The 26,530-nt window shown below is 37.6% G+C and overlaps 1 protein-coding gene across 2 annotated transcripts in view; it reads right to left on the bottom strand.

Annotated features, from left to right (window-relative positions):
• The window catches only part of LYVE1 (lymphatic vessel endothelial hyaluronan receptor 1), a 39,273-nt gene extending 29,867 nt beyond the window's left edge, over positions 1 to 9,406 (bottom strand). For both annotated transcript variants that reach the window (XM_053688934.1, XM_053688935.1), the window contains exons 1-3: positions 9,159 to 9,406; positions 8,307 to 8,472; positions 6,781 to 6,920 (exon numbers count right to left, since the gene is read on the bottom strand). In XM_053688934.1, the coding sequence (XP_053544909.1) occupies positions 6,781 to 6,920; positions 8,307 to 8,472; positions 9,159 to 9,240 (388 nt within the window). In that variant the 5' untranslated portion in view covers positions 9,241 to 9,406. The remainder of the gene's footprint in view (positions 1 to 6,780; positions 6,921 to 8,306; positions 8,473 to 9,158) is intronic.
• Positions 9,407 to 26,530: the final 17,124 nt, after the last annotated feature.

The raw sequence follows: 26,530 nt of genomic DNA, 5'->3' as shown, positions 1-26,530 counted from the left end.
AATCCTAGCCAATAGACTCAAACCTTTACTTCCCAGACTGATCCACCCAGATCAGGTGGGCTTTATCCAAAACAGGGAAGCGCCAGACAATGTCAGGAGAATGATTTCCCTGATTGACTATATACAAGAAACAAAAACGCCTTCTCTGCTCCTATCCCTGGACGCAGAGAAGGCGTTTGACAGGGTCGATTGGACATACATGCAGGCAGTGCTAACCAAAGTGGGCATTTCGGGAGAATTTATGAGTGCTATACAAAATATCTATTCCACCCCCTCAGCAAGTGTAAGAGCCATGGGCCACCAATCCGACAGCTTTCCTGTCCTCAATGGGACCCGTCAGGGATGTCCTCTGTCTCCATTGCTATTCGCTATATGCATAGAACCTCTGGCCCAACAGATTAGACGCTCCCCTGACATCACTGGGAATAAAATAAAGCAGAAGGAGTACAAGCTTACATTGTTTGCGGATGATATCCTGCTCTCCCTATCGAGACCAATGATAACTTTACCGAACCTCTACCAAACCCTTAACATCTTTTCCTCTATATCGGGCTATAAAATCAACCTAGAAAAGTGTGTGGCATTACCTATTCATCTCCCGGATCACACCAAAAAGCTCATAGAGGCTAATTTTGAATTCAAATGGGCCACACATCTTCTCAGATATTTGGGGATCAATTTGACTACAAGCTCAAAAACACTGTATAAGGCTAATTACCCCCCTATATATAAATCTATCAAACAAGATTTACACAAATGGAGTAAATTACGATTCTCTTGGTTTGGTAGACTGTCGGCAGTCAAAATGATGGTATTACCAAGAATCCTATACCTATTTCGCACCCTACCAATTAAAGTTCCGACACCGGACTTAGAGGATCTCCAAAGGCAAATCATTGGCTTCATTAGGGGAAACAAAAAAGCTAGGATCCCCTCGACAGTCCTATCTAGAAATAGACATATAGGGGGGGTGGGAGCACCAAATTTCAAACACTACTACCAAGCAGCTAGACTCGCCCAAACAGCTCTCCTTAACGATCCAGAAAAAGATATTGTCTGGACACAATTAGAAACAGACATTGCAGGACTTTTCCCACGCGACAGGATTCTCTGGGACCCCAAACAATGCTTCAAAAAGAAACAACACGAACACCCAATAATAGATTTCATGACCAGGCAATGGTCTAGGCTGACCACTTCCCTGAATCTACTCCCCACACACTCCGTTAAAGCCACACTTACAAGCCAAGTCAGACAAGAACTGGTCCCCGCCATCAAAAAATGGGAAAACAGGGGCCTCTACAGAATAGCTGATATTATAGAGGGAGGCAAATTGTTGAGTTACACCCAATTGCAAGAAAAACTACAACCACTCAAATTAGAATGGTTTTTATATCTACAACTAAGCTCCACAGTTCATCCTCTATTACCCCTTATTACTAAGAACCTGCCTTCCACACTAGAAAACATCTGCAGTGCCCCATCCAGACCCAAGAGCACTATCTCCAAACTCTACCAAGCGATACAGTTAGCATCAGATAACTCCAAAACCGCTATACAAATTAAATGGGAAAAAGATACTAACATAGAATTTGAGTTGCAGGAATGGTATATAACTCTTTCGAGTGCAGGAAGAGGTTTGTTGAGTGCAGACATGTGGGAAAATTGTATCAAAACCAACTTTCGATGGTATCTCACACCGCTGATAACCTCACACTCTAACAAAGACAAATCTAGACTCTGTTACAGAGGCTGCGGGGAGGTGGGAGACTATAAACATATGTGGTGGGACTGCACTTACTCACATAGGATATGGAACCGTTTATCTAGGTTCTTAAGCTCACTCCTAGACAGCCCCATCAGATTAACCATGGAGCAAGCCTTGCTTCATGTCAGACTTAAAGAATTTAACAAATATATTAATCTGTTTATCAGAATCACTTGTACAGCCGCCAGGATCTGTATAGCCCGACATTGGAGGGAATGTGCTCCTTCCTGGGAAGAAATCCAACTCAAAATTAAATTCTATTACAACATGTCTGAGATGGCAGCTTTTCTCCTAAACACCCAAGACACTTTCCAGAAAGTATGGTACTACTGGTTATTACACAATGTGTCCTAATGCACTAACCCAATATGATTAGCCTCTCCGCGCAGATGGAGATGCTCTCTAGGTAAAGGAGGACTCCACTTAAGATAGACACTATAAGGTCCACCGGGAGACAAAATAACCCCACTAAACATCAAGGTTCTTTTATCTTTCTCTGCACACAGTAGAACGGAATGGTCAAGAGATGTCCCCATACCCTCACCCTACCTCTTTCTCTCCCCCTACTTCACCCTACTTTTTCCCCACTTTCTAATTCTTTACTTCAGTAATTTTGGTAACTGGCAATAGATATGGGCCTGTAGGTTCCAAAAGTACTCAATATAAGTATTTCTCCAGCTCAAGCTGGAGACTCTCTGTTATAGGAATATTGTTCCATATTGGATGCCACTATACGAATATCTCATGTAGGGGTTGCCCTACTAGTTTAGCTGTAGTAACTGAATGACCCAAAGCTATGTATATTATATTGTTCCAATTACGATATAAGTTGTGATTACCAAGATTTTTGTTCTTTGGATTTGCTTATTTTCTATATTATGTTTTTCCTTTTTCTTTCTACTCTAATTATTTCACTTGTAATTGTGCCTTTTATTACAAAATTAATAAAGAATACATTATCATAAAAATTATGGTAAGCATATATATATATATATATATATATATATATATATATATATATATATATATACACACACATACATATATACAGATAGATAGATAGACGATAAATAGATTTAGTGTATTATTTAAATATAATTCATTCCTAATGGAATACTGTTATTATTATTGAATGGGTTCACATATTATTTGTCTTTCTAATTTTGATGCTGTGTTGTAAAAATAACCATATGCCCAGAATGTGTTCCAGAGACTGGGTAGGTGTAAGAGCTTGGTGCTGTAATCTGTATAATAAACTATGGATAAATCTAAATTATACTATTACTTTCAAATGGGTGTGTTTTGATTGCAGAACTGAGTGGGCGGAGCAGTTGAACAGTAGGTCGTCAATACTCCAGTAACCCGCTTGCTTGCTCTGCTGCAAAGTGTCCCTGGAATTTTTTTTTAAATGTTGGCAACTATGCACACACAATATCTAGCCCTCATTTACATGCACACAGCTAGGTTAAATGAATATAATGCAGATTTTTACTGTATCAAGACCTCTACATAGCTGGGTAACCAACAGTCACCCATTCTGTATGATTGGATCCCAGTGGGACTCTACTTCAGATTCATGGGGCCCACAGGTTTATAGTTATGCATCTGTCATATATAGCAATGTATTACTTCCATCTCTACAAGGCAATACAGGGAGAGGGCTACCCATTGCTGAAAGTTGCTATTGTCCTTGAGTTGGTCCTAAGTTTTCATAGAATGATAATGTGAACAGCTCTCAAAATTTTAATTTTCAATACTAAAATCAACCTCAAAATTTCTAAAACATCTAATGCTGTGTCTGGTGTAACAACGGAAATCATTAAAGGAATAATATACTCAGGCAAGTAGCTGATAAGTGTTCAGCAAGCAGCTGCAGAAAATCCTTTCAAATTGGCTGGGCTCTCTCTATCTCTTCCGCACCCCACTGGGAGGTTGATCTCTGCTGTTTGCTGGCACTTGTTTTTCCCTTTAACTCTTTTATAGATAATACTGCCGTATACATATTCTCAGTATTGTTAGTGGTTTAAATGAGCAGAAAAGCAGCTATTTCAAATAACCAAACAATGTTAAAGGAACTATTTGTAAACAATTGTATGCATTCCAACGGACAAGATAAATCATTGAGAACACAGACAAAAAGCTACAGTACAATTTTCCTTTAAAATATATTCTAGTCAAGATGTACTCAGGCAATGATAATGATCTCACAAAACAGATATTGTATAATGGTACCTCAGCAGTTCAGGATAAACACTTAAAGGAATAGTCTAGTCAAAATTAAACTGTTTGTTTGTTTTCTTTGTATCTTTATTTGAATAGGAGTCAGCCCATTTTTGGTTCAGCACCTGGGTAGCGCTTGCTGATTGGTTGCTACATTTAGACACCAGTCAGCAAGCGCTACCCAGGTGCTGAACCAAAAATGGTCTGGCTTCTAAGCTTACATTTTTTGATTTTTCAATCAAAGATACCAGTGGTAGAAAAAGAGAATGAAGAAAAATTGATAATAGGAGTAAATTAGAAAGTTGCTTAAAATTGCCTGCTCTATCTGAACCATGAAAGTTTTATTTTAAAGGGACAGTCAACACTAAAATTATTATTGTTTAAAAAGTTAGATAACGCCTTTACCAACATTGTTATATTAATAAACTTTATAACATTTAAACCTCTAAATTTCTGCCTGTTTCTAAGCCACTACAGACAGCCTCTTAATCACATTTTTTTATTTGCTTTTCACAACAGAATACTGCTAGTTCATGTGGGCCATATAGATAACATTGTGCTCATGCCCGTGGGTTCTGCACAACACAGCTAAAATGCAAGTCAATAGATAATAAATAAAATGTCATGTGATCAGGGGGCTGTCGGAAGATGCTCAGGGGCCTATTTATTAATGTGCGAGCGGACATGATCCGATCATGTCCGCTGCACATTGATAAATGCCGACAGCATGCGCTCTCACATTTATCATTGCACCAGCAGTTCTGGTGAACTGCTGGTGCAATACCGCCCCTTGCTGATTTGCGGCCAATCGGCCGCTAGCAGGGGGTGTCAATCAACCCGATCATATTCGTTGATAAATATGTCCCTTAGATACAAGGTAATCACAGAGGTTAAAAGTGTACTCATATAACCACGTTGGCTGTGCAAAACTGGGGATAAGGTAATAAAGAGTTGACTGTCCCTTTAAAGCACTCTGGATGTGGATTTTTTTTCCTTGTTAGTAAGATGCACTCTCCTAATCCGATTTATAATAAATTCCAGGGTGCTCTGTTCATCAATATAATCAGTCACTCACTGGAATTTATAAAAATTTAAATCAACATTTATTATGGAAGTATTAAAAACATGACAATTTTGTTTTCTTAGTCTGGTAAATCCTTCCCTCACATACATATGATTGGCACACATGTATACAACCTTTATTTTCTTACCGGAGGGTAGTGCTACATTGCCCTTATAAAATATCATAATTAGTAAAAACAATATCAAAATGAGTAACTTCCTGAATTGTTCCCATAACAAACGTCTGCCTACTGGGTCCTCTATGTGGACATAATAATCACATTCTACAATACTGAATTATGAGTAGCACTGACTTTCATATCTTGTGAGAAAGCAGGTGGTTTGAATCCAGATACTTGTGTTATGAAGAAATTGTAGCCCATTTACAAATAGAAAAAACCCTCTTCATACTACGGGCCAATTTAGCAAGGGCCGCATGACCCCTGATGCCCCTGTTTCCGCGTGAGCCTTCAGGCTCGCCGGAAACAGCAGTTATGAAGCAGCGGTCTTAAGACCGCTGCTCCTTAACTGGTCCGCTGCCTCTAAGGCTGCAGACATCAATCCGCCCGATCGTGTACGATCGGGTTGATTGACACCCCCTGCTAGCGCCGATTGGCTGCGAATCTGCAGGGGGAGGCATTGCACAAGCAGTCCACTAGAACTGCTTGTGCAATGTTAAATGCAGACAGCGTATGCTGTTGGCATTCAGCGATGTCTGGCAGACATGATCGCTACAGTGTATCATGTCTGCCAGACTTTGATAAATCAGTCCCTACATATGCAAATGCAAGTATTGATAACTAGATGTATACTGATTATAAACTGAAAACAATAATGTGATTATATGGGAATAGAATCCCTTGACAAGCATATCTGGATCAGTCTCCAGGAAGATTAAGTAACTGTCAGAGACTGCGATCTGTAGGCTATACTGATACTGCGATCTGTAGGTTATACTGATACTGCGATCTGTAGGTTATACTGATACTGCGATCTGTAGGTTATACTGATACTGCGATCTGTAGGTTATACTGATACTGCGATCTGTAGGTTATACTGATACTGCGATCTGTAGGTTATACTGATACTGCGATCTGTAGGTTATACTGATACTGCGATCTGTAGGTTATACTGATACTGCGATCTGTAGGTTATACTGATACTGCGATCTGTAGGTTATACTGATACTGCGATCTGTAGGTTATTCTGATACTGCGATCTGTAGGTTATACTGATACTGCGATCTGTAGGTTATACTGATACTGCGATCTGTAGGTTATACTGATACTGCGATCTGTAGGTTATACTGATACTGCGATCTGTAGGTTATACTGATACTGCGATCTGTAGGTTATACTGATACTGCGATCTGTAGGTTATACTGATTATCTTACAGGCACGACTATGGTGCGTATGTACATACAAATGTGAAATCAAGGAAAAATAAATATGATTAATTAATTAAAAGCACATAAATTGTGCTATAGAGCAGTAATGCACTATTGAGAGCTAGCTGAACACACATGACAAGCCAATAATGCGAGGCACATCATGTGTGTAGTCGCTGACCTGCATTGCTGCAACTGTGCCTACCTCAGTATGCTTTTCAATGAAGAATACCAAGAGAGCAAAGTAAATTTGATAATACAAAGAAAATGAAAAGTCTTTTAAAACTGCATGCTCTTTCCGCACCATGAAAATGTAATTTTGACATAATTTAATTTCCTTACCTGATGAATTGAAACAATAAGCGTGAAAAGGCTTGTTAGGAGTATTGCTCCAAGTAGGGACACCAGTTTTGTTCTGGCCACATTTTTCGTTCTGATGAATCCGTGAAATAACAACTGTCTGTTCTGCTACCCAACCATAGCTGCAGAAAACCATGAAAATATTCAGGTTAATTGCAGGTTAATACTACTTAGCTCATCAAATCCAACAGTTTACACTCTCATCCTTTTTAACTTTTGTGCTATAGGATGATACATAATGCTGTTGCTGAATCATACGTGTTGTGTTATAGTTTACATGTTGTCTTTTATTGTAAAAGTAATTAAACAAATTTACATTACCTGATCTATTTACCTTACATTAAATGATTCACTTAAATTGTTAGTAATTTGTGTCGTGTTAACAACATTTCAAAGCAAACCCTTATACTGCATGATTGTATAGATCTGTCCATCCTCTGTAAGATCTAATGATTTTTCTGTATGTGTACATATGAATTTGTGCTAAAATCTAAATAACAATATAGAAAGAAAACAAAAAAAGCCGTTGATGAGAGCATCTGGCATATTGTCTTTCTGTATTCAAGTAAGGGATGCATTTAAATGATATTCAGTCATGTTTCAATTTAGATTTGTTTAGCAAAGCCAGGGGTTGATCACAACTCCTCTTAGAAGTTTATCTTATGATTTTGTACAGAATTCACCATTAAAGTCTATGGGCTCCATCTATGAAGCAGGGAGTGCTACTTCCGATTCCCATCATTTCAGGCTCGCCTGAAACACAAGTTAAAGGGACATAAAACAAGCTGGGATAGAGACAAAATATAATATTATGTACTTTAATTACTTTACCTGAAAATTTATACTGCAGCACCTCGCTATTAACCCTTTATTTTTAGTTTCTGAATTGTAAAGCTCTAACTCCCCCCCACATACAATTCCTTTTATGGTTGTATCTATGTTTATTATTCTTTTGGTAGAATGCAAAAGTGAATAGGGATTATGTGCTGGAGCATGCCTAGAAGCTGTGATCTCAGTAAAAATTCAATTCCTGTGTCTAAACACTGATAAGAGGGGTGGAGTTGGCTGCTCCAGGCAGCTAAGCTATGTAATTCATTTTGCTTATTTTTGAAAATTACTTTAAAATACTTGCCAGCAATTTTTAAACAATTTTGTTATGCTAACTATTTTTAATTAATTAGCCCTTTTAGGATATGCACAGATCATAAGACCGCTACTCATTAACCTCTCCACCTGTTTTAGGTGGCGGATTTAAATCATGCCGATCAGATCGGGACCGATTGGCCACCAGTGAGCAGGGGAAGCATTGAACAAGCATTTCACCATTTTCAACATTTGATAAATCTTCCTTTCTGTGATTTTTTTGGTAGATACATCATTTGAAAAACTTTTCTAAAGGATTAGGATCGACCACCTTATTTTGTAAATAATAATAATTGTTTCTGGTGTACAATTTGCTGCTATCATGTTATTGCATAACATAAAACACATTGGGTACAATGACATACCTGCATGTCTCAAATCCATGACTATTAGCCTTCTCAACCTGTGCTTTGGTAGCTAGCTCTAAGCCCAACTGTTGGCAAACGATTTCTGCTGTTGTAAAGTTAAACATGTAAGTGGAGTTTTGTACTAAACCCACACCTGCGATTCTGCACTTTAACACTTTAACATCTGCAATGAAAATAATATGCTTTATTGTAACAGTATTACTTTGTGTCAAACTATCTTACTCTGGCACTGTATGCAAATCCATAATTGTAGAATGGGGCATGTTTAAACTTTTACATTAATTTACCATTTAGGCTTAGTTACTTGCTAATCTAGTTCCTGTTCTAGAAATGTAATGAATCATTTCTGGTATTTCAGAAAATGATTATATTACCACATATTAACCTGTATAACTCAACTAAATTCAATCAAAATTTGCATAGCATCATTTTACTTCTATAGTGACTACATTACTATTAGCAATAATTTACTTTATATTTAAGTAATGGTATTGGTAAGATAATCCTTCTAAAATGAAAACGTTTGAAAAAAAGGTGGGAGGTTCATGTTTTTTACTGACTATTGTTTTACATAGTGTTTTTATTACACAAACAAGTAAAACAATTTTAATAAAGTTTTTGTTTGCTATTTACATAAGAATTACAATCATTTTAGCATTTCGTCACATATTGAAATAGTTAAACAAAATCCTTATATATAAATATGCAGACTCACAGACGTGTCTGATTTCTTATCAGATTTATTATAGCTTATTTAGTAACATATAAATGTCACCTTTGAATTTATCTATATATTTTTTTTGTAAACTCTCCTGGTCTAAGGTGTTAGTTTCCCATTTAAATACATACCTTTAATATCAAAAGATCCATGAACTATCCAAATCCTGAGTAAAATTGACAGCAACACATAAGGAAGGATTTGTGACCTCATCTTGGGTACAAATCTTATACAATGTCCTGCAATTCAGGTTGATTAAATTGATGTGTCTGAGCCCTGTAATCCACCCTTACTGACTCTTGCAGGGTCTTCCTTGCAGAATAGAACGCTGACACTCTCCAGTTTTATAATGAAACCGTGGAATAGTGTTTTTCAATACATAAACCATCCTCTGGTCCTTTAACTTCAAGATCAATGGGTGGAAACCCATGACGTACAAACCACGATTGCTTTACTTTATTTGGTAGATGCCTGTCTGGAAAATGCAACTAATGCTGACAACACATAACTGAGGAAACGAGATAACAGTATGTAACAGTAAAATTTGTAAACAGATTGCAAAAATTACATTGAATCTTTTCTAGATTGGATAGTTCGTTAATTCTACATTATTATTTTTTTGTATTTTGTACATAATGGTGGACAGTTTGTTCCTGAATATTAAATAGTTTACCTTTTACCTTTCAGTATCTGGATGTTTTTTTACAGCAAGGTCAAAGAGGAATCCCCTTATCTTTAACGGACAATACTGCAGCTTCCTGTCTGAAGTCAAGTGCTAGTTGATTTGATCATTTTGAATAAATGTTATATACTTAGGTTAAGGAGACAGTGTACTGTAAAATTGTTTTCCCTTAATGTGTTTCCAATGACTTGTAATATCAGCTGCAAAGCATAAAATGTATGAAAATGTGTTCTTTAGGTTTAATTTTGTATAAAATCGGTTGAGCTTGCAGGGAAATCAAATCTTATTTTATCACAACCTTATATTATATCTATCTGTAAATACTAAATAATAAAGCTTGATGCCCCTGTTTCCGCGTAACAGTTATGAAGCAGCAGTCTTAAGACCGCTGCTCCATAACTGGTCTGCCTGCTCTGAGGCTGCGGACATCAATCTGATAAATGAGCATATCATGTCAGACAGACAGATGATAAATCGGCCCCTTAGGGTCTGATCATCTAAAGCTCTCAGATTCTCCTAGAGGCATTCCATGAATTTCTGTATGTGAAGGAAAGACAAGGCCAGTACAATATAACACTGCATTACATGACAGTTCTGCTGAATTTACACTTTATGCTTTGTATTTTATATTACGTTACACATCAGATTAGGTTTTATTACATTTAAACTTTGCACTTTCTATTTTATATTTTATTTTGTATAAAACAGTGTATTTAGGATTGTGATTTTACAAATTGTATTTGTTTTCACAGTGTCTGTGTAACATTAACAAATTAGGATCATACTTTGTATATGCATATATATATTTTAGAAATTACATTGCACTTTGTATCTCTTCTATTTAAAAAAAAACAACCTGAAAATCTGAAAACTTCAGTTTCCCAGAGAGCTACATTTTTTAGGGGCCAGATAATTAAATATTCTCTAATTTATAAGGAAATATTAGTGCATACTTCACAGGGGCTGAACTCACCAAATTCTGTAAGAAAAGCGTGGAACCTGGAAGTCCCAGAGAGATGAGAGATGCCTTCCATAAAAAGTAATAAATATCAGAATTTACATGGGAGAGAGACATTAACAAGAGAACACCTGGGACTGATATAAAGGCTCAGTTTACATAAATTACAAATTAAACTGAAATGTTTTCACTACAATTTAACATGTTTTTTGTCAGTAGTTTAGTATCTATTACTTTTTTGTCAGTTAAATACGTGCTTTGTGAATATTGAGCAAGCTTCAACAGCAATACAGCTGGCAAGATAATTCAGTGAGACCAGTTTGTATAAAATGCTTACAGCATTGTAAAAGTTTTGTGAGAGAGCTTCAGACCTACCCTGAGAACTCCCTTATTGAGCCCAGGGAACTCTCCTGTCCCTCCCGCTTTCTGAAGCTGTCAGTTTTAATTTACAATAGAGCACTGTTTTTCAAACCTGTCCTCAGGCCTAACCAACAGGCCAGGTTTTCAGGATTACCTTGGATGAGAGCAGGTAAAGTTACCATGTTTACTGATCAGCTGATTATTTCACCTGTGCTCCAGTTCAGATAATCAAATACAAAGTGCAATATCATTTTTAAAAGATATACAGTTATATAAAAACTATGATCCTAATGTGTTAAAGTAACAAAGACTTTAATAATATAAACATAACATTGGAAAATCACTGCTGCATCTAAATCTAAATGTATTAAAATAGAAAATGCAAAGCTAAAATGTAATAATACTAAAAGGACCCAATCGGAAGTGAAAAGTTATATAAAATACAAAACACAAAGGGCTCCATTTATCATTGCAATTCTCCTACATTTACGCCTATAAATACGCCGGCGTAAATTCTCTCCTATGTATTAAAACAAAATCCGACCAAAAAAACTGATTTTCGACCGAAAAATCCGACCACTCTATTCTATCTCGCCAAGGCGCACATGTGCGCCGATTGAAGCTTAAAACAGCGCTTTTTCGGTCGTATTTTCATCAAATCGACTAACAGATCGCCAAATTTCATATTTATCACTATTTTGCGCCATGGGAGAACCTAATATTCTCCTACAATTACGCCCTCCAAAGTTCTCCATATCCACTGAGGAGAACATTTCATTTACTACATTTTTTGTGAGAGAGAAGATGGAATATTTTCTGCTGTTGGCTGCTATTTCTGTTTTTTATGTGTTATTAAAAAATTTATGAATGTGCTAGCAACATTTTTTTTTATTTTATTTTATATACAGAATAAATGCATATATTATTTAACAAATATAAACAATTGTCGTTAATGTGTAATATATTGAAACATCTTATCAATGAAAGGGTAAGATTAGGTCAATGTAAGATGTTAATTTGAAAAGAATAGTAGTGAAATGTCTAGAGGGGTTGTGTAAAGTAGGTAGAGAAAAACAAATTAGTTGGTAAAGATAAAAGACGTGTTGAAAATCAAAAGGAATAATAGTTAAAGGTCTGCATGGGGTGTCTAAAATAGCTAAACAAAAAACAAAAAAACAAGACTTTGTAAGACATGTGTTAAAATAACGTAGAATAATAGTAAAAGGTCTGTATGGGGTGTCTAAAGTAGATAAACCAAAAAATAAGGACTTTGTAATATGTGAAACGTGTTAAAATAACGTGGAATAATAGTAAGGGCTCCATTTATCATGATAAATGGAGGCCTAAAAGGTCTGTATGGGGTGTGTAATGTAGAGAAACAAAAACACATGACTTTGTAATAAGTAAGACGTGTTAAAAATAACGTTGAATAGTAGAAAAACGTCTGCATGCGGTGTGTAAAGTAGATAAACCAAAAAAAATGACTTTGTAATATGTAAGCCATCTGTTAAAAATAACGTGGAATAGTAGTAAAAGGTTGTGGTTTGTAAAAAAAACACAAAAAGAATAATAATATAGAAATTTGTTCAATTCATATTACAAATATAAATGTTTTAACCAATTATATAACATTATTAAAAATAATGGCTATTAGAATCCAGTAATAAAAAAGGAAAATACCAAAAATATGCGCTTTTTTTACGATGATGGAATGGTAAATATAGTCGAGATTTATCATTAACACGCCGCATCTCGACTTTGGAAAACAGCGGTATAATACGACCAGTTTTTTTATAAATATTGGCGCACAAGTGCGCCTCACAGAGGGCGAGCTGCGGAGAACTTCTTGGAGAACTGAAAGTCGGATTTCTCCAAACAATGATAAATGGAGCCCAAAGTGTAAGTGTAACAAAACTCTCATACCATGCAGAGCTATATTGCACTGGGGGTGTCTCTCCATTAACATACAGAAATGCAGAGATCCCCCCTTAGACAAGTATGGCAAACATTGCCTGTTTAGAATCTTGTGAGAGATCTCCTAGTGCTGGAGATTTCTGCCCTTTTTCTTTGAGCATTAAGTGGGTTTAGCCCCTGTGAAGTCTGCTCTACATTTTATCTCCAAGCAGAAGAAACTTTAATCATCAGGCCCCTAGAGAGAACAATTAGAAATGAACATTTTATCACTTATCTCTACTTTCCCTACTGGAAGTTTAATTTCTTCTACTAGCTATGTTTGCATAGCCTTTTTTATAGTCAATACTTAACCCCTTAGTGACCAGACCATTTTCAATTTTCTTACTCTTAAGGACCAGGGCTATTTTTAAATTTTTGTGGTGTTTGTGTTTAGCTGTAATTTTCCTCTTACTTATTTACTGTACCCACGCATATTATATACAGTTTTTCTCGCCATTAAATGGACTTTCTTAAGATACTATTATTTTCATCATATCATATAATTTACTATAAAAGTTGAAAAAAACACACTTTTTCTAAATTTGACCCCCAAAATCTGTTACACATCTACAACCACCAAAACACACCCATGCTAAATAGTTTCTAAATTTTGTCCTGAGTTTAGAAATACCCAATGTTTACATGTTCTTTGCTTTTTTGCAGGTTATAGGGCAATAAGTACAAGTAGCACTTTGCCATTTCCAAACCATTTTTTTCCAAAATTAGCAATAGTTACATAACACTGATATTAGTCAGAAAACACCCTGAATATCCCTTGACATGTGTGTATATATATATATATATATATATATATATATATATATATATATATATATATATATATATATATATATATAAATATATATATATATTAGTAGACAACCCAAACTATTGATCTAGGCCCATTTTGGTATATTTCATGACACCATTTCACCGCCAAATGTGATCAAATAAAAAAATCGTTAACTTTTTTACTAACTTTTTCACAAACTTTAGGTTTCTCACTGAAATTATTTACAAACAGCTTGTGTAATTATGGCACAAATGGTTGTAAATGCTTCTCTGGGACCCCCTTTGTTTAGAAATAGCAGACATATATGGCTTTGGCATTACTTTTTGGTAAGTAGAAGGCCGCTAAATGCCGCTGCGCACCACACTTGTATTATCCCCAGCAGTGAAGGGGCTAATTAGGTAGCGTGTAGGGAGCTTGTAGGGTTAATTGTAGCTTTAGTGTAGTGTAGTAAACAACCCAAAGTATTGATATAGGCCCATTGTGGTATATTTCCTGCCACCATTTCACCGCCAAATGCTATCAAATAAAAAAAATTGTTCACTTTTTCACAAACTTTAGGTTTCTCACTGAAATTATTTACAAACAGCTTGTGCAATTATGGCACAAATGGTTGTAAATACTTCTCTGAGATCCTCTTTGTTCAGAAATAGCAGACATATATGACTTTGGTGTTGCTTTTTGGTAATTAGAAGGTCGCTAAATGCCACTGCGCACCACACTTGTATTATGCCCAGCAGTTAAGGGGTTAATTAGGTAGCTTGAAGGGTTAATTTTAGCATTAGTGTAGAGATCAGCCTCCCACCTGACACAACCCAAACTATTGATCTAGGCCCATTTTGGTATATTTCATGCCACCATTTCACCGCCAAATGTGATCAAATAAAAAAAATGTTCACTTTTTCACAAACTTTAGGTTTCTCATTGAAATTATTTACAAACAGCTTGTGCAATAATGGCACAAATGGTTGTAAATGCTTCTCTGAGATCCTCTTTGTTCAGAAATAGCAGATATATATGACTTTGGTGTTGCTTTTTGGTAATTAGAAGGTCGCTAAATGCCACTGCGCACCACACTTGTATTATGCCCAGCAGTTAAGGGGTTAATTAGGTAGCTTGTAGGGTTAATTTTAGCTTTAGTGTAATGATCAGCCTCCCACCTGACACATCCCACTCCCTGATCCCTCCCTGACCCCCCTCAAACAGCTCTCTTCCCTCTCCTACTTGATTCTGCAGTGTTGGATCCCTATTTAGCCCCCAACCTCCCTGATCTCCCCCATACAGCTCTCTAACCCTCCCCCTCTACCTATTTGCCACCATCTTGGGTCATTTTGCCCCCCCAAAATGTGTTTTTTATTTTTTTATATTAAATAAACAATTTTTCTGTAGTCCTAGGATTGATGGAATGTACACCTGTATAGCACTCTTTCCCTATTTAACAATGGCAAGAGTTGGACAAGGTATAGTAGTCTAGAATAGGAGGAGTGAGTGGGGATGAGTTAAAATATAACCTTTATTGGTAAATTTAAAAAAAAGGCAACAACAAACACAATCTACATACATACTAAGTTAAAAATTGCAGGATTGGGTCTGATTAAATTATATCTGTTTTTACAAGCTAAGCCAAGTTAACTTGATATAGTGGAACAGAACTGGCAGTTACAGCAAGAGCCCAGTATTTATTATAAACAAGCGGTTAAGAAATATAGAATATAAATATATACATAATACCGCAAATCAATTATTTAAGAGTAATATCTAACTTTGGAAAATGCATATTATGCAATTCAGCAATAAATATTACGCATCCTATTTTTTAGCATAAGCTAAGCCACGCTAACTTTACAAAACAGAACCGGCACATATATTAGAAGCCCAGTGTTGATCCAAACGTGCGGTTAAGAAATTTGAAGCATCAAAATATATTTACAATACCGCAAATTGTTAGTTTGAGATCAGCACTTAGACTTTTAAATGTCTAACATTTAGTCCGGTAATATATACCAACAAGCCTATCTTTAATATAAGCTAAGCCAAGCTAAATTCACGAGCAGCAGCTACTCTGCAGCAGCTCCATATCAAATTTATATAACTGCTATGACTCTAAAAATGAAATAAACACAATACAATCTCAATAAAAATACTGAGGTGAATAAAGATGATAATAGAATTACAAGTCACTTAGGTGAAATATTGCAATAAAAACCGAAAATAAAAAAGTCATTCAAGAAAGTTATTACATCTAACATTAAATGTTAGCAAAACAAGTGCACAATTGATAGAAAATCTTGCTCATGCAGCCAACAACAAATACTGTGCTAACTATAGCAGAAACTAGACAAAAGTGTAACAAATAACTATTCTATACAGTTAACTATGAATTAGATATTGTACACATTTAATATATAAATAAACTTCTAAACAATGGGGTACAATTGAAACTTTTTACAAGCACTTTGTTACAACATTAATTACACGAATCACGTGTTAGAAATAATACTATACCTATCTAAATAAGTGCAATAACAAAATCAAGTTAACCAATTGCTATCCTTTTATAGCTGAGTATCAATATCAGACTCACAACAGAGTAAATATCGAAGCACAATAGCTTTACTGATACCACTTTAGTGTTACCAATATCTAACAGCATATAAGTACTGAGAATACCACAACGTGAAATTGGACTATTAATCCAAGTTTTTCTCTATATATATATCACAACCACCTGAATTTTCTGTAAAAACAGATATAATTTAATCAGACCCAATCCTGCAATTTTTAACTTAGTATGTATGTAGATTGTGTTTGTTGTTGCCTTTTTTTAAAATTTACCAATAAAGGTTATATTTTAACTCATCCCCACTCACTCCTCCTATTCTAGACTACTATACCTTGTCCAACTCTTGCCATTGTTAAATAGGGAAAGAGTGCTATACAGGTGTACATTCCATCAATCCTAGGATTGATACTCTTTGTCTCAAATAACCAGTACACAGCACCTCAGCCACTCTATAAGAGAATAAACCTGGATCACAGATAGATTTATACAAATAAAGTACATTTACCAGTCCAGAGAACAATAGGCTACCCTATTTTGTTAATTTGTGCAGTGCCATTAGTATTTTGGTTTTCTTTGTTGAATTTTTCTGTAGTGTAGCTGCCCCCTTAATACCCTACCCCCCTCCCAGATCCTTTGCCCAAAATGTATCCCCTCCTCCCTCTCCCTCCTTCCCATACATTTTGTGAGGCATTATAGTAAATGTTGCACATGCTCGCGCCTCCCACGCACTTTACTGAGACAGGAACCGGATCTTACCCAATGATGGGCCGCCCACCCGCCTCCCTGCTATGGCTCCCACCAACGATCAGCATCGCTGGCCAATGCAGAGAGGGCCACAGAGTGGCTCTCTCTGCATCAGTGGGTGAAAAAATGGTATTGCAGGATGCCTCAATATCGAGGCATCACTGCAATACCATGAAAGCGGCTGGAAGCGATCAGGATCGCTGCCACCGCTTGAAACCCCTGAGGACGTACAGGGTAGGTCCTTGTTCATTAAGTGACAATTTTTGTAGGATGTACCCTGTACGTCCGTTGTTCGTTAAGGGGTTAAAGGGACATGAAACCCAAATGTTTTCTTTCAGTATTCAGAAAAATAATTCAATATTAAACAACTTTCCCATTTACTTCTATTATTTAATTTGCTTCCTTCTCTTGTTATCCTTTGCTGAAAGGTTTATCTAGGTAAGCTCAGAAGCAGCAAATAACCTAGATTCTAGCTGCTGATTGGTGACTGCATATATATAGTGATTGGCTCACCCATATGTTCAGTTAGAAACCAGTAGTGCATCGCTGCTCCTTTAACAAATGATACCAAGAGAATAAAACAAATTAGATAGTAGAAGTAAATTAGAAAATTGTTTATTCTCTATCTGAATCATTAAAGAAAGTTTTTGGGTTTCATGTCCCTTTAAGTATAAATAGTTTCAGTATAGGTAAGGATACCACAGGCAAAATCACCAATGCAGAAATAAAGGGAAAGGAGCTATTTGTAAACAATGTAATAACCTCCAGTACACTGTTCCTTTAAGAAAGGTCCATAAGACACAACATACAATATGAGTATAATAATTAACCTAGTTTTATAATCATTTTACACTTTAAAATTCATTCTCAGGTCTATTCATCCATTGAATACAGAACTCTTCAGGTTTTTATTCCATATACTGTAGATATGTAACACAGGGACTATAAACTGCTGAGCACAACTACAAAAGAAAGGCTACCACCCTTCATGTTATTGTATTACCTCATATGCCTGCAGCTATTTTGAAAACAGTTCTCCTAATTTAATAGTTTAAAAGTCCCAGATGCTGAAGCTCCGCCCCCCCCTAACACCTTGTGACAGAAATGGTGCACACTCACAGATCAGTGATGCTTTGCATTGGGTTACTGGGCATGATTCACTGTGTCATCTTTACATGGTTGTACTTTTTAACGTAGTTTTAAATTAACGTAAAAAATATAAGAACTAAACACTCAGCAGCAGCCACTGCAAAACATGTAAAGCTCCTGATCTGTATATGCACACTGCTTGTGTCACAGGATGTGAGAATACCTGTGCTCCAAGATGGCTGCACCCAGTATGAAGAGGCGGAGTTTCACCATCTGCATTAAAGTGAAAGTCAATCCTAGTATTTTTGAAATGCTAGGATTGACTATTGAAACAAAGGGGACTTTCATTCATGAAGTATAAGATACTTCATGTAGAAAGCTCCTTTATTTGTTTTCAAGTGATCGCGGTTCTTAGTGGCTTCATACAGCATACACTCCACTGATACTCTTCATTGAGATGGACTTGACAGTGGAAATAGTAAACAGTTTTTTTTTTCAATAGCCTTTATTGTTTGATAATCATGTCGACCTTTATTGCATGACTGTTTCGAATTTCTTTCTGTTTTTGTGTGTTTTATGTAAAATATATTTTTAAATGACTATTTAAACCATAAAACTTGTACAAAATGTTAATTATATACTATACAAAATGACAGGACATTATGTATTATAGATATCATGAAATGATATTGGGCTGGATTACAAGCGTGCAAAATAATTTTGTTCGCTAGCACACAAAACACTGCTAAAAGTAACCTTTTTAATGCGGGTGGGTTAGATTGCATATTACACGTTGAAAGTAAGTTGTTTGTGCATAATCAAAACTCGATGCGCGGTAACTTCAGAACTTCTTCTTCCCATAGACTTCAATGGAGTGCGCTTTTAAGAAAAAATATCTACAGCGTGTGTTATAAGCGAAAAAATAAAGCCACTTTGCTTAACGCATACACAGGGCTATAATGCCAACGTCATGTACGTTTCACCCCTATGAACATGTGATAAGGGTGAAACATACATGACGTTGGCATTATAGCCTTTTGTATGCTTTAAACAAAGTGGCTTTGTTTTTTTTGCTTATAGCACACACATCTCTTTTGAGGACTTTACAATTGAAGCTCAGCATTCTTTTGCCTCACATCACAACTATATTCCTTGGTCTTACCCGTTGGGATGAATGAGGGAATTTGGCCTATGAGTTACCTTATATTTATACTACTGTGAAACAGGAAGTCAAGGTTGAACAATTTCCTGTTCCTAGTCACCCAGGTGTACTAAATTTTTTAAAATATCAACTGAAATATACTTCAAATCTATTTTTCTCATATGAATTCATAAGGGTGTAAATAATTGTGCACACATATTTTTAATAAAGATTGTTTTCTTTTAGATAAACCTGTGTTGTATTTGCGATTGTTTGCTATCCATGAGAGCAGAATATTTTTGTGTATATTTTGAACAAAAGATCAAATGTTTAAACAATAAAAGCAATTTGTCACAGTCTTCTCATATTTACCAAGGGCACCAATATGAGTGGAGGGCAATATTTATACATTATAGCCCTTTCCAGTCAAAAATATTATTAAAGGGACATGAAACCCAAAATTTTTCTTTCATGATTTAGGTAGAACATACAATTTTAAACAACTTTCCAGTTTACTTCTATTAATTCATTAATTTGCTTCATTCTCTTGGTATCATTTGTTGAAGGAGTAGCATTGCACTACTGGTTTCTAACTGAACACATGGGTGAGCCAATGACAATCGGTATATACAGTATATATATATGCAGCCACCAATCAGCAGCAAGAACTTAGGTTCTTTGCGGCTCCTGAGCTTACCTAGATAAACCTTTCAGCAAAGGATAACAAAAGAAGGAAGCAAATTAAATAATAGGAGTAAATTGGAAAGTTGTTTAAAAATGTATGCTCTGTCTAAATCACGAATGCCTAATTATAACTTTACTGTCCCTTTAATATTTATATGAAAAATATATGGGTGTAACACTTTATTTTAATGTATTTATGCTGTGTTTGGTGCAATTTTTTTTTTTTTAAACCTTTACACAAGCCTGATTTGCATTAATTTAGTTTGCACTCAAGCAAACTCGTTTACATTCAACTTGCAATACCTAGAAGTTAGTGCAGTCGCGGTCTTGCTTATTGCAACTTGCACTAACAATAGCGGCCACTTGTAATCTAGCCTATTGTTGGTTAAAGGGACATAAAACCCAATTTCCTTCCTAAGATAGGGACAGTCCACGGCTTCATTCCTTACTGTTGGGAAATACAACACCTGGCCACCAGGAGGAGGCAAAGACACCCCAGCCAAAGGCTTAAATATCACTCCCACTTCCTCATTACCCCAGTCATTCTTTGCCTTTCGTCACATTAGGAGGTGGCAGAGAAGTGTCAGAAGATTCGGAGAGTCCTGAAAAAAGGGTATCTGCCCTTCGAGATAGGACTGGAGTTTTAAGTAGTCATGTCAACCTCTCAGTGAGAGTATTGATGAAAGTTAGAGTCTGGAGATGAAGGGAAAGTTTTTCCGGCGAAACCATCCAGACTACTGCTAACAGCTCCTAAGCAATCAGTGTTGATGAGTTTCACTGCCTGCTTTCTCTCACTCAAGTCCATGTCAGGAGCTCTGCTATAAGACTGTCACACTGTCCACAGCATGGATCCTGGAGGTAAGATTGTTTAAATTTTTACACATAAAATGCTATAACAGGGTCACAGTGTGGCTCCTTTATACCTTGATAGGATCCAGGGTTAATATCCTTTGAAGGGGGTTTATTGAACAGTTGGGGTTAATTAATCGGTGTATTAATTATTTACATGCTGCTTTGTGTGGTTTTTTCCTGGGCTGATAGACTGTGTGTTTTTGGCTGGAACAAACAGGTTTCACTTTTATGTTTCACTTTCGTTTTTGAAAGTGTTGCACAGCTCCTATTACTTGCTGTACTTGTAATAACAAGGGAAGTACTCTCTTGCACTCCATGTGACCGGGTGTGGTCTATGTTCATTTCCTACTGTCTGGGTCTAGGAGGTGGTGAGTATAAAGGTGCAGTTTTCTATAATTAAAAAACAAACAAAAATGTTTTTATTTGTGTCCTTCTGTGGGTATAACCTGAGCTATGGAGGACTGACATTTTAGAAGGTACTCCTTCTGTTCTAAATCATACCTGTTTATATTGTGAGGAAGCTGTGGTTTTCAATATTATGAGAGTGTCCAGCACACAGCAATACAATGAGGGTAATTTCCAAGAGTGACTGCCACACTCCACAAATGTATCATATGTAGAAAATGGAAAAACTCCTCTGAAGTAAAAAAACCCATCTTTATTGTGATACAGGATCAGACATAAAAACCACAACGTTTCATGGTCAGTGCCCCTTAATCATGTGATGAAATGCAATCATATCACACCTGTTTAAATAGGTTGTTAAGCCAGGTAATAAACCCTTTACACTTTCATTAGTGACAAAAATCACATACATGTATATCGCCCCCTTCTGGACAACTGTGAAATGATACAACACTTAAAAATAATGTTTATAAAAAACAATGTTTATAAAAAACAGATATAGAGCCTCAATGATACAAAAGGCAGCCACACACATATTGATTTATGTACAGAGTTATATCATCCCAAAAAAGAGAAAACATAGAAAAATTTAAAGTATACCAAAGGATAAATTGCAGAAATATAAATAGCAATTCCCCATTCCCATCTAGTCAGTGCAGAAACATAGTGTAGATATAGAGTGAAAAACTCATTACCTAAACTCAACAGTATAAATGCAAGAGACTTACAAAGAGGGGAAGGGAAAACCTTAACTAATGAATAGGGGGAACAATGAGTCAGTAGAAAACCGACCAATTAATCTCCCTATTCATATCCTTCGGCTCCAGGATATCCAACTTAGAGATCCAAAAGTTTTCACGCTGTTTCAACAGCAGTTCTCTACTGCCACCCCATCTCGGGATCTTAATGTGGTCTATAACCTGGAACCGAAGCTGACTAATATGATGCACTGTTGTAAAAAAATGATAGGCCACGGGAGCAGTAGTTACTTTGCATCTTATGTTGCATTTGTGCTCCGTAATGCGGTCCCCAATCCTTCTAGTGGACTCGCCAACATAGGCCCGCCCACAAGGGCATTTAATCAAATAGACAACAAAGCTGGTATTGCAGGTGTAATATTCTCTGTATTTGAACTTGTGACCAGTCTGAGGGTGTACAACATATGGGCTTTTTATTATAGAACTACAATTTATGCACCCCAAACATGGAAAGCACCCATGACTCTTTTTAGTGATATAACCCTGTTGGGGAACTCTTACAGGACCCACGTCAGCCTTAATTAGAACATCTCTTAAGCTTTTGCTCCGCTTGTATGCTGGCATCGGGTACTGACCAAATTCCTCAATATTAAGGTTGCAATTCTGTAAAATACCCCAATGTTTGCGTATAATCCTAGCTGATGACTTTGTCTGCAGAATTGAGACACAAAAATGAACCTCTTCTTATTCTCTCGCTGGGGTCTAGGTTTTAACAATGAATCTCTTTCAATGGCAGCCACTGATTTGATGGTATCTGGAATGAGATCCCTGGGATAGCCCCTTTGTAGGTTGTGGTTTTCTCGGCCACTCAATTATGTTCCACATGCCTTAACACCGTTATAAAGTCTAAGGGAGACAAGCCTGCTAAGGCTCTTAGTCCCTCTGAGCCGTCTACCTCTCAGGACTCGGTGTCCTGTGAGATTACTACCCTGCTACATTATTAGCTCTACATGCAGTTCCCCGTAGCACATCTAATCCTCCTTCCATAGGGGGCCTTCTTCCTGCGGACTTTTTGTGCAGTTACAAACAGTGGTGTCTGCAGCCCTCAGTGCATTACCTCGCTCTAACAAACGCAAGAGAAAGGTTAAACATAGCTCTCCTGACCCGGAGTCATCTAAATATTTATCGGATTTAGATATTATGTCCCAGTTATCCGATGATGAGTTAACCTCTGTAGCTTCAGAGGGTGAACTTTCTGGGTCAAAGTCCTTAGCATCTAAGCCTCCTGCTGTGGTGGAACCGTCCTTTAGATAAAAAATTGAACACTTAAGTTTTTTATTAAAGGAGGTTCTGTCTACGTTAGAGGTTCCAGAGGCCACGCTGCCTGAAGATCCTATGATACCTAAATTAGACAGAGTTTACGAAGACAGGAAAGTTCCTTTGAACGAATGGGAAAGAATTGGTTCTTCCTTTTCCCCCTCGTCTACTTTTAAAAAGTTATTCCCAGTCTCTGACTCTCAACTAGATTTGTGGGGCTCCATTTCTATGGTGGATTGTGCTATCTCTACGCTTGCTAAACATATTACTGTACCTCTTGAGGATAGTTCTTCATTTAGAGAGCCAGAGATAAGAAAATGGAAAACTTTCTGAGAAAGATGTTTCAACATACAGGATTTTTGTTTCAACCGGCGGCTGCATAATTCCACTGTTGCCGGAGCGGCTTCTTACTGGTGCAACTCTTTGTCGCAACTCATTGAGGTGGAGTCTCCCCTCGAGGATATTCAAGACAGAATTAAAGCTCTGAGAATTGCTAATTCTTTTATCTGTGATGGGAACATGCAAATTATTTGTCTAAATGCAAAGGCCTCTGGCTTTGCGGTCCTAGCCCGCCAGGCGCTCTGGTTGAAGTCTTGGTCTGCGGATATGACTTTTAAGTCCAGACTCCTTTCTCTTCCCTTCAAGGGAAAGATTTTATTTGGTCCAGGCCTGGACACCATTATTTCTATGGTTACCGGAGGCAAAGGTGCCTTCCTACCGCAAGATAAGGAGAACAAGTCTAAGGGACGACACTCTTCTAATTTTCATTCCTTTCGTTCTGACAAATCTCAACGACAACAATCTTCCTCCAAGCCCGAGCAACCCAAGAGTACTTGGAAGCTGAGTCCTGGAATAATTCCAAGCAGAATAAGAAGCCCGCCAAAAACAAATCGGCATGAAGGGGCGGCCCCCGATCCGGGATCGGATCGTATAGGGGATAAACTGTCTCTTTTCACATGCCTGGTTCAAGGAAGTACAGGTTCCGTGGATCCTGGATAGGCTTCAAATCTCATCTGCCAAGGGGCAGATTCCTTCTACCAGACCAGAAAAGAGGGATGCCTTTCTAGGGTGTGTTCAGGATCTATCCTCCTTAGGAGTTGTTGTCCCGTTGCCTATCGAAGAAAGAGGTTTGGTGTTTTATTCAAACCTTTTCGTGGTCCCAAAGAAGGAGGGAACTTTCTGCCCAATTCTGGACCTAAAGTTCCTTTGAACGAATGGGAAAGAATTGGTTCTTCCTTTTCCCACTCGTCTACTTTTAAAAAGTTATTCCCAGTCTCTGACTCTCAACTAGATTTGTGGGGCTCCATTTCTAAGGTGGATTGTGCTATCTCTACGCTTGCTAAACATATTACTGTACCTCTTGAGGATAGTTCTTCATTTAGAGAGCCAGAGATAAGAAAATGGAAAACTTTCTGAGAAAGATGTTTCAACATACAGGATTTTTGTTTCAACCGGCGGCTGCATAATTCCACTGTTGCCGGAGCGGCTTCTTACTGGTGCAACTCTTTGTCGCAACTCATTGAGGTGGAGTCTCCCCTCGAGGATATTCAAGACAGAATTAAAGCTCTGAGAATTGCTAATTCTTTTATCTGTGATGGGAACATGCAAATTATTTGTCTAAATGCAAAGGCCTCTGGCTTTGCAGTCCTAGCCCGCCAGGCGCTCTGGTTGAAGTCTTGGTCTGCGGATATGACTTTTAAGTCCAGACTCCTTTCTCTTCCCTTCAAGGGAAAGATTTTATTTGGTCCAGGCCTGGACACCATTATTTCTATGGTTACCGGAGGCAAAGGTGCCTTCCTACCGCAAGATAAGGAGAACAAGTCTAAGGGACGACACTCTTCTAATTTTCATTCCTTTCGTTCTGACAAATCTCAACGACAACAATCTTCCTCCAAGCCCGAGCAACCCAAGAGTACTTGGAAGCTGAGTCCTGGAATAATTCCAAGCAGAATAAGAAGCCCGCCAAAAACAAATCGGCATGAAGGGGCGGCCCCTGATCCGGGATCGGATCGTATAGGGGATAAACTGTCTCTTTTCACATGCCTGGTTCAAGGAAGTACAGGTTCCGTGGATCCTGGATAGGCTTCAAATCTCATCTGCCAAGGGGCAGATTCCTTCTACCAGACCAGAAAAGAGGGATGCCTTTCTAGGGTGTGTTCAGGATCTATCCTCCTTAGGAGTTGTTGTCCCGTTGCCTATCGAAGAAAGAGGTTTGGTGTTTTATTCAAACCTTTTCGTGGTCCCAAAGAAGGAGGGAACTTTCTGCCCAATTCTGGACCTAAAGTACTTAAATTTCTCAGTGTCCCTTCCTTCAAGATGGAGACTATAAGGACCATCCTTCCTTTAATTCAGGAAGGCCAGTTTTTGACCACTATAGATCTGAAGGACGCTTACCTTCATGTTCCAATCCACAGGGAACACTTTCAGTTCCTGAGGTTTGCATTCCTGGACCAGCACTTCCAGTTCATTGCCCTTCCGTTTCGCCTAGCTACTGCTCCAAGAATCTTTATAAAGGTTCTGGGGGCTCTTCTAGCAGTTGTCAGAACTCAGGGTATTGCAGTAGCACTATCCTTTCATCTTGCAGAAGAATTCTCAGAGTCCCTTCTCAGTCTTCTTCGATCACATGGATGGAAGATAAACTTGGAAAAGAGTTCTGTTATTCCAAGTACCAGGGTGAAATTCCTGGGTACTATAATAGACTCTATATCCATGAGGATATTTCTAACAGACCAGAGACGTTGCAAGCTAACTTCGGCATGTCTTGCCCTCCGGACCTCCTTGAGTCCCTCTGTGGCTCAGTGTATGGGGGTGATTGGTCTCATGGTGTCCTGCATGGATATCATTCCTTTTGCCAGGTTCTGTCTCAGACCTTTACAACTGTGCATGCTGAGGCAGTGGAATGGCGCTCATTCAGATCTGTCTCAACAGATTATATCAGACAGCCGGTCAAGAGAATCACTTTCTTGGTGGCTCTGTCAAGATCATCTGTCCCAAGGGACATGCTTCTTAAGACCATTCTGGGAGATTGTGACTATGAACGCAAGCCTATCTGTATGGGGAGCTTTTTGGGGTGACAGGAAGGCACAGGGGTTGTGGACTCCCTCCCGATAAATATTTTGGAACTATGGGCAATCTTCAAGGCCTTGAAGGCTTGGCCACTTTTGTGTTCATCCCAGTTTATCAGATTCCAATTAGACAATATAACCTCAGTGGTTTACATCAACCATCAGGGGGGGAATGAGAAGTATCTTGGCAATGAAGGAAGTA

This window comes from Bombina bombina, chromosome 7, assembly GCF_027579735.1.
Source record: "Bombina bombina isolate aBomBom1 chromosome 7, aBomBom1.pri, whole genome shotgun sequence".
Taxonomy (NCBI): domain Eukaryota; kingdom Metazoa; phylum Chordata; class Amphibia; order Anura; family Bombinatoridae; genus Bombina; species Bombina bombina.
Note: the sequence above shows the minus strand (reverse complement) of the source record. Positions and strands in the feature narration are given on the sequence as shown.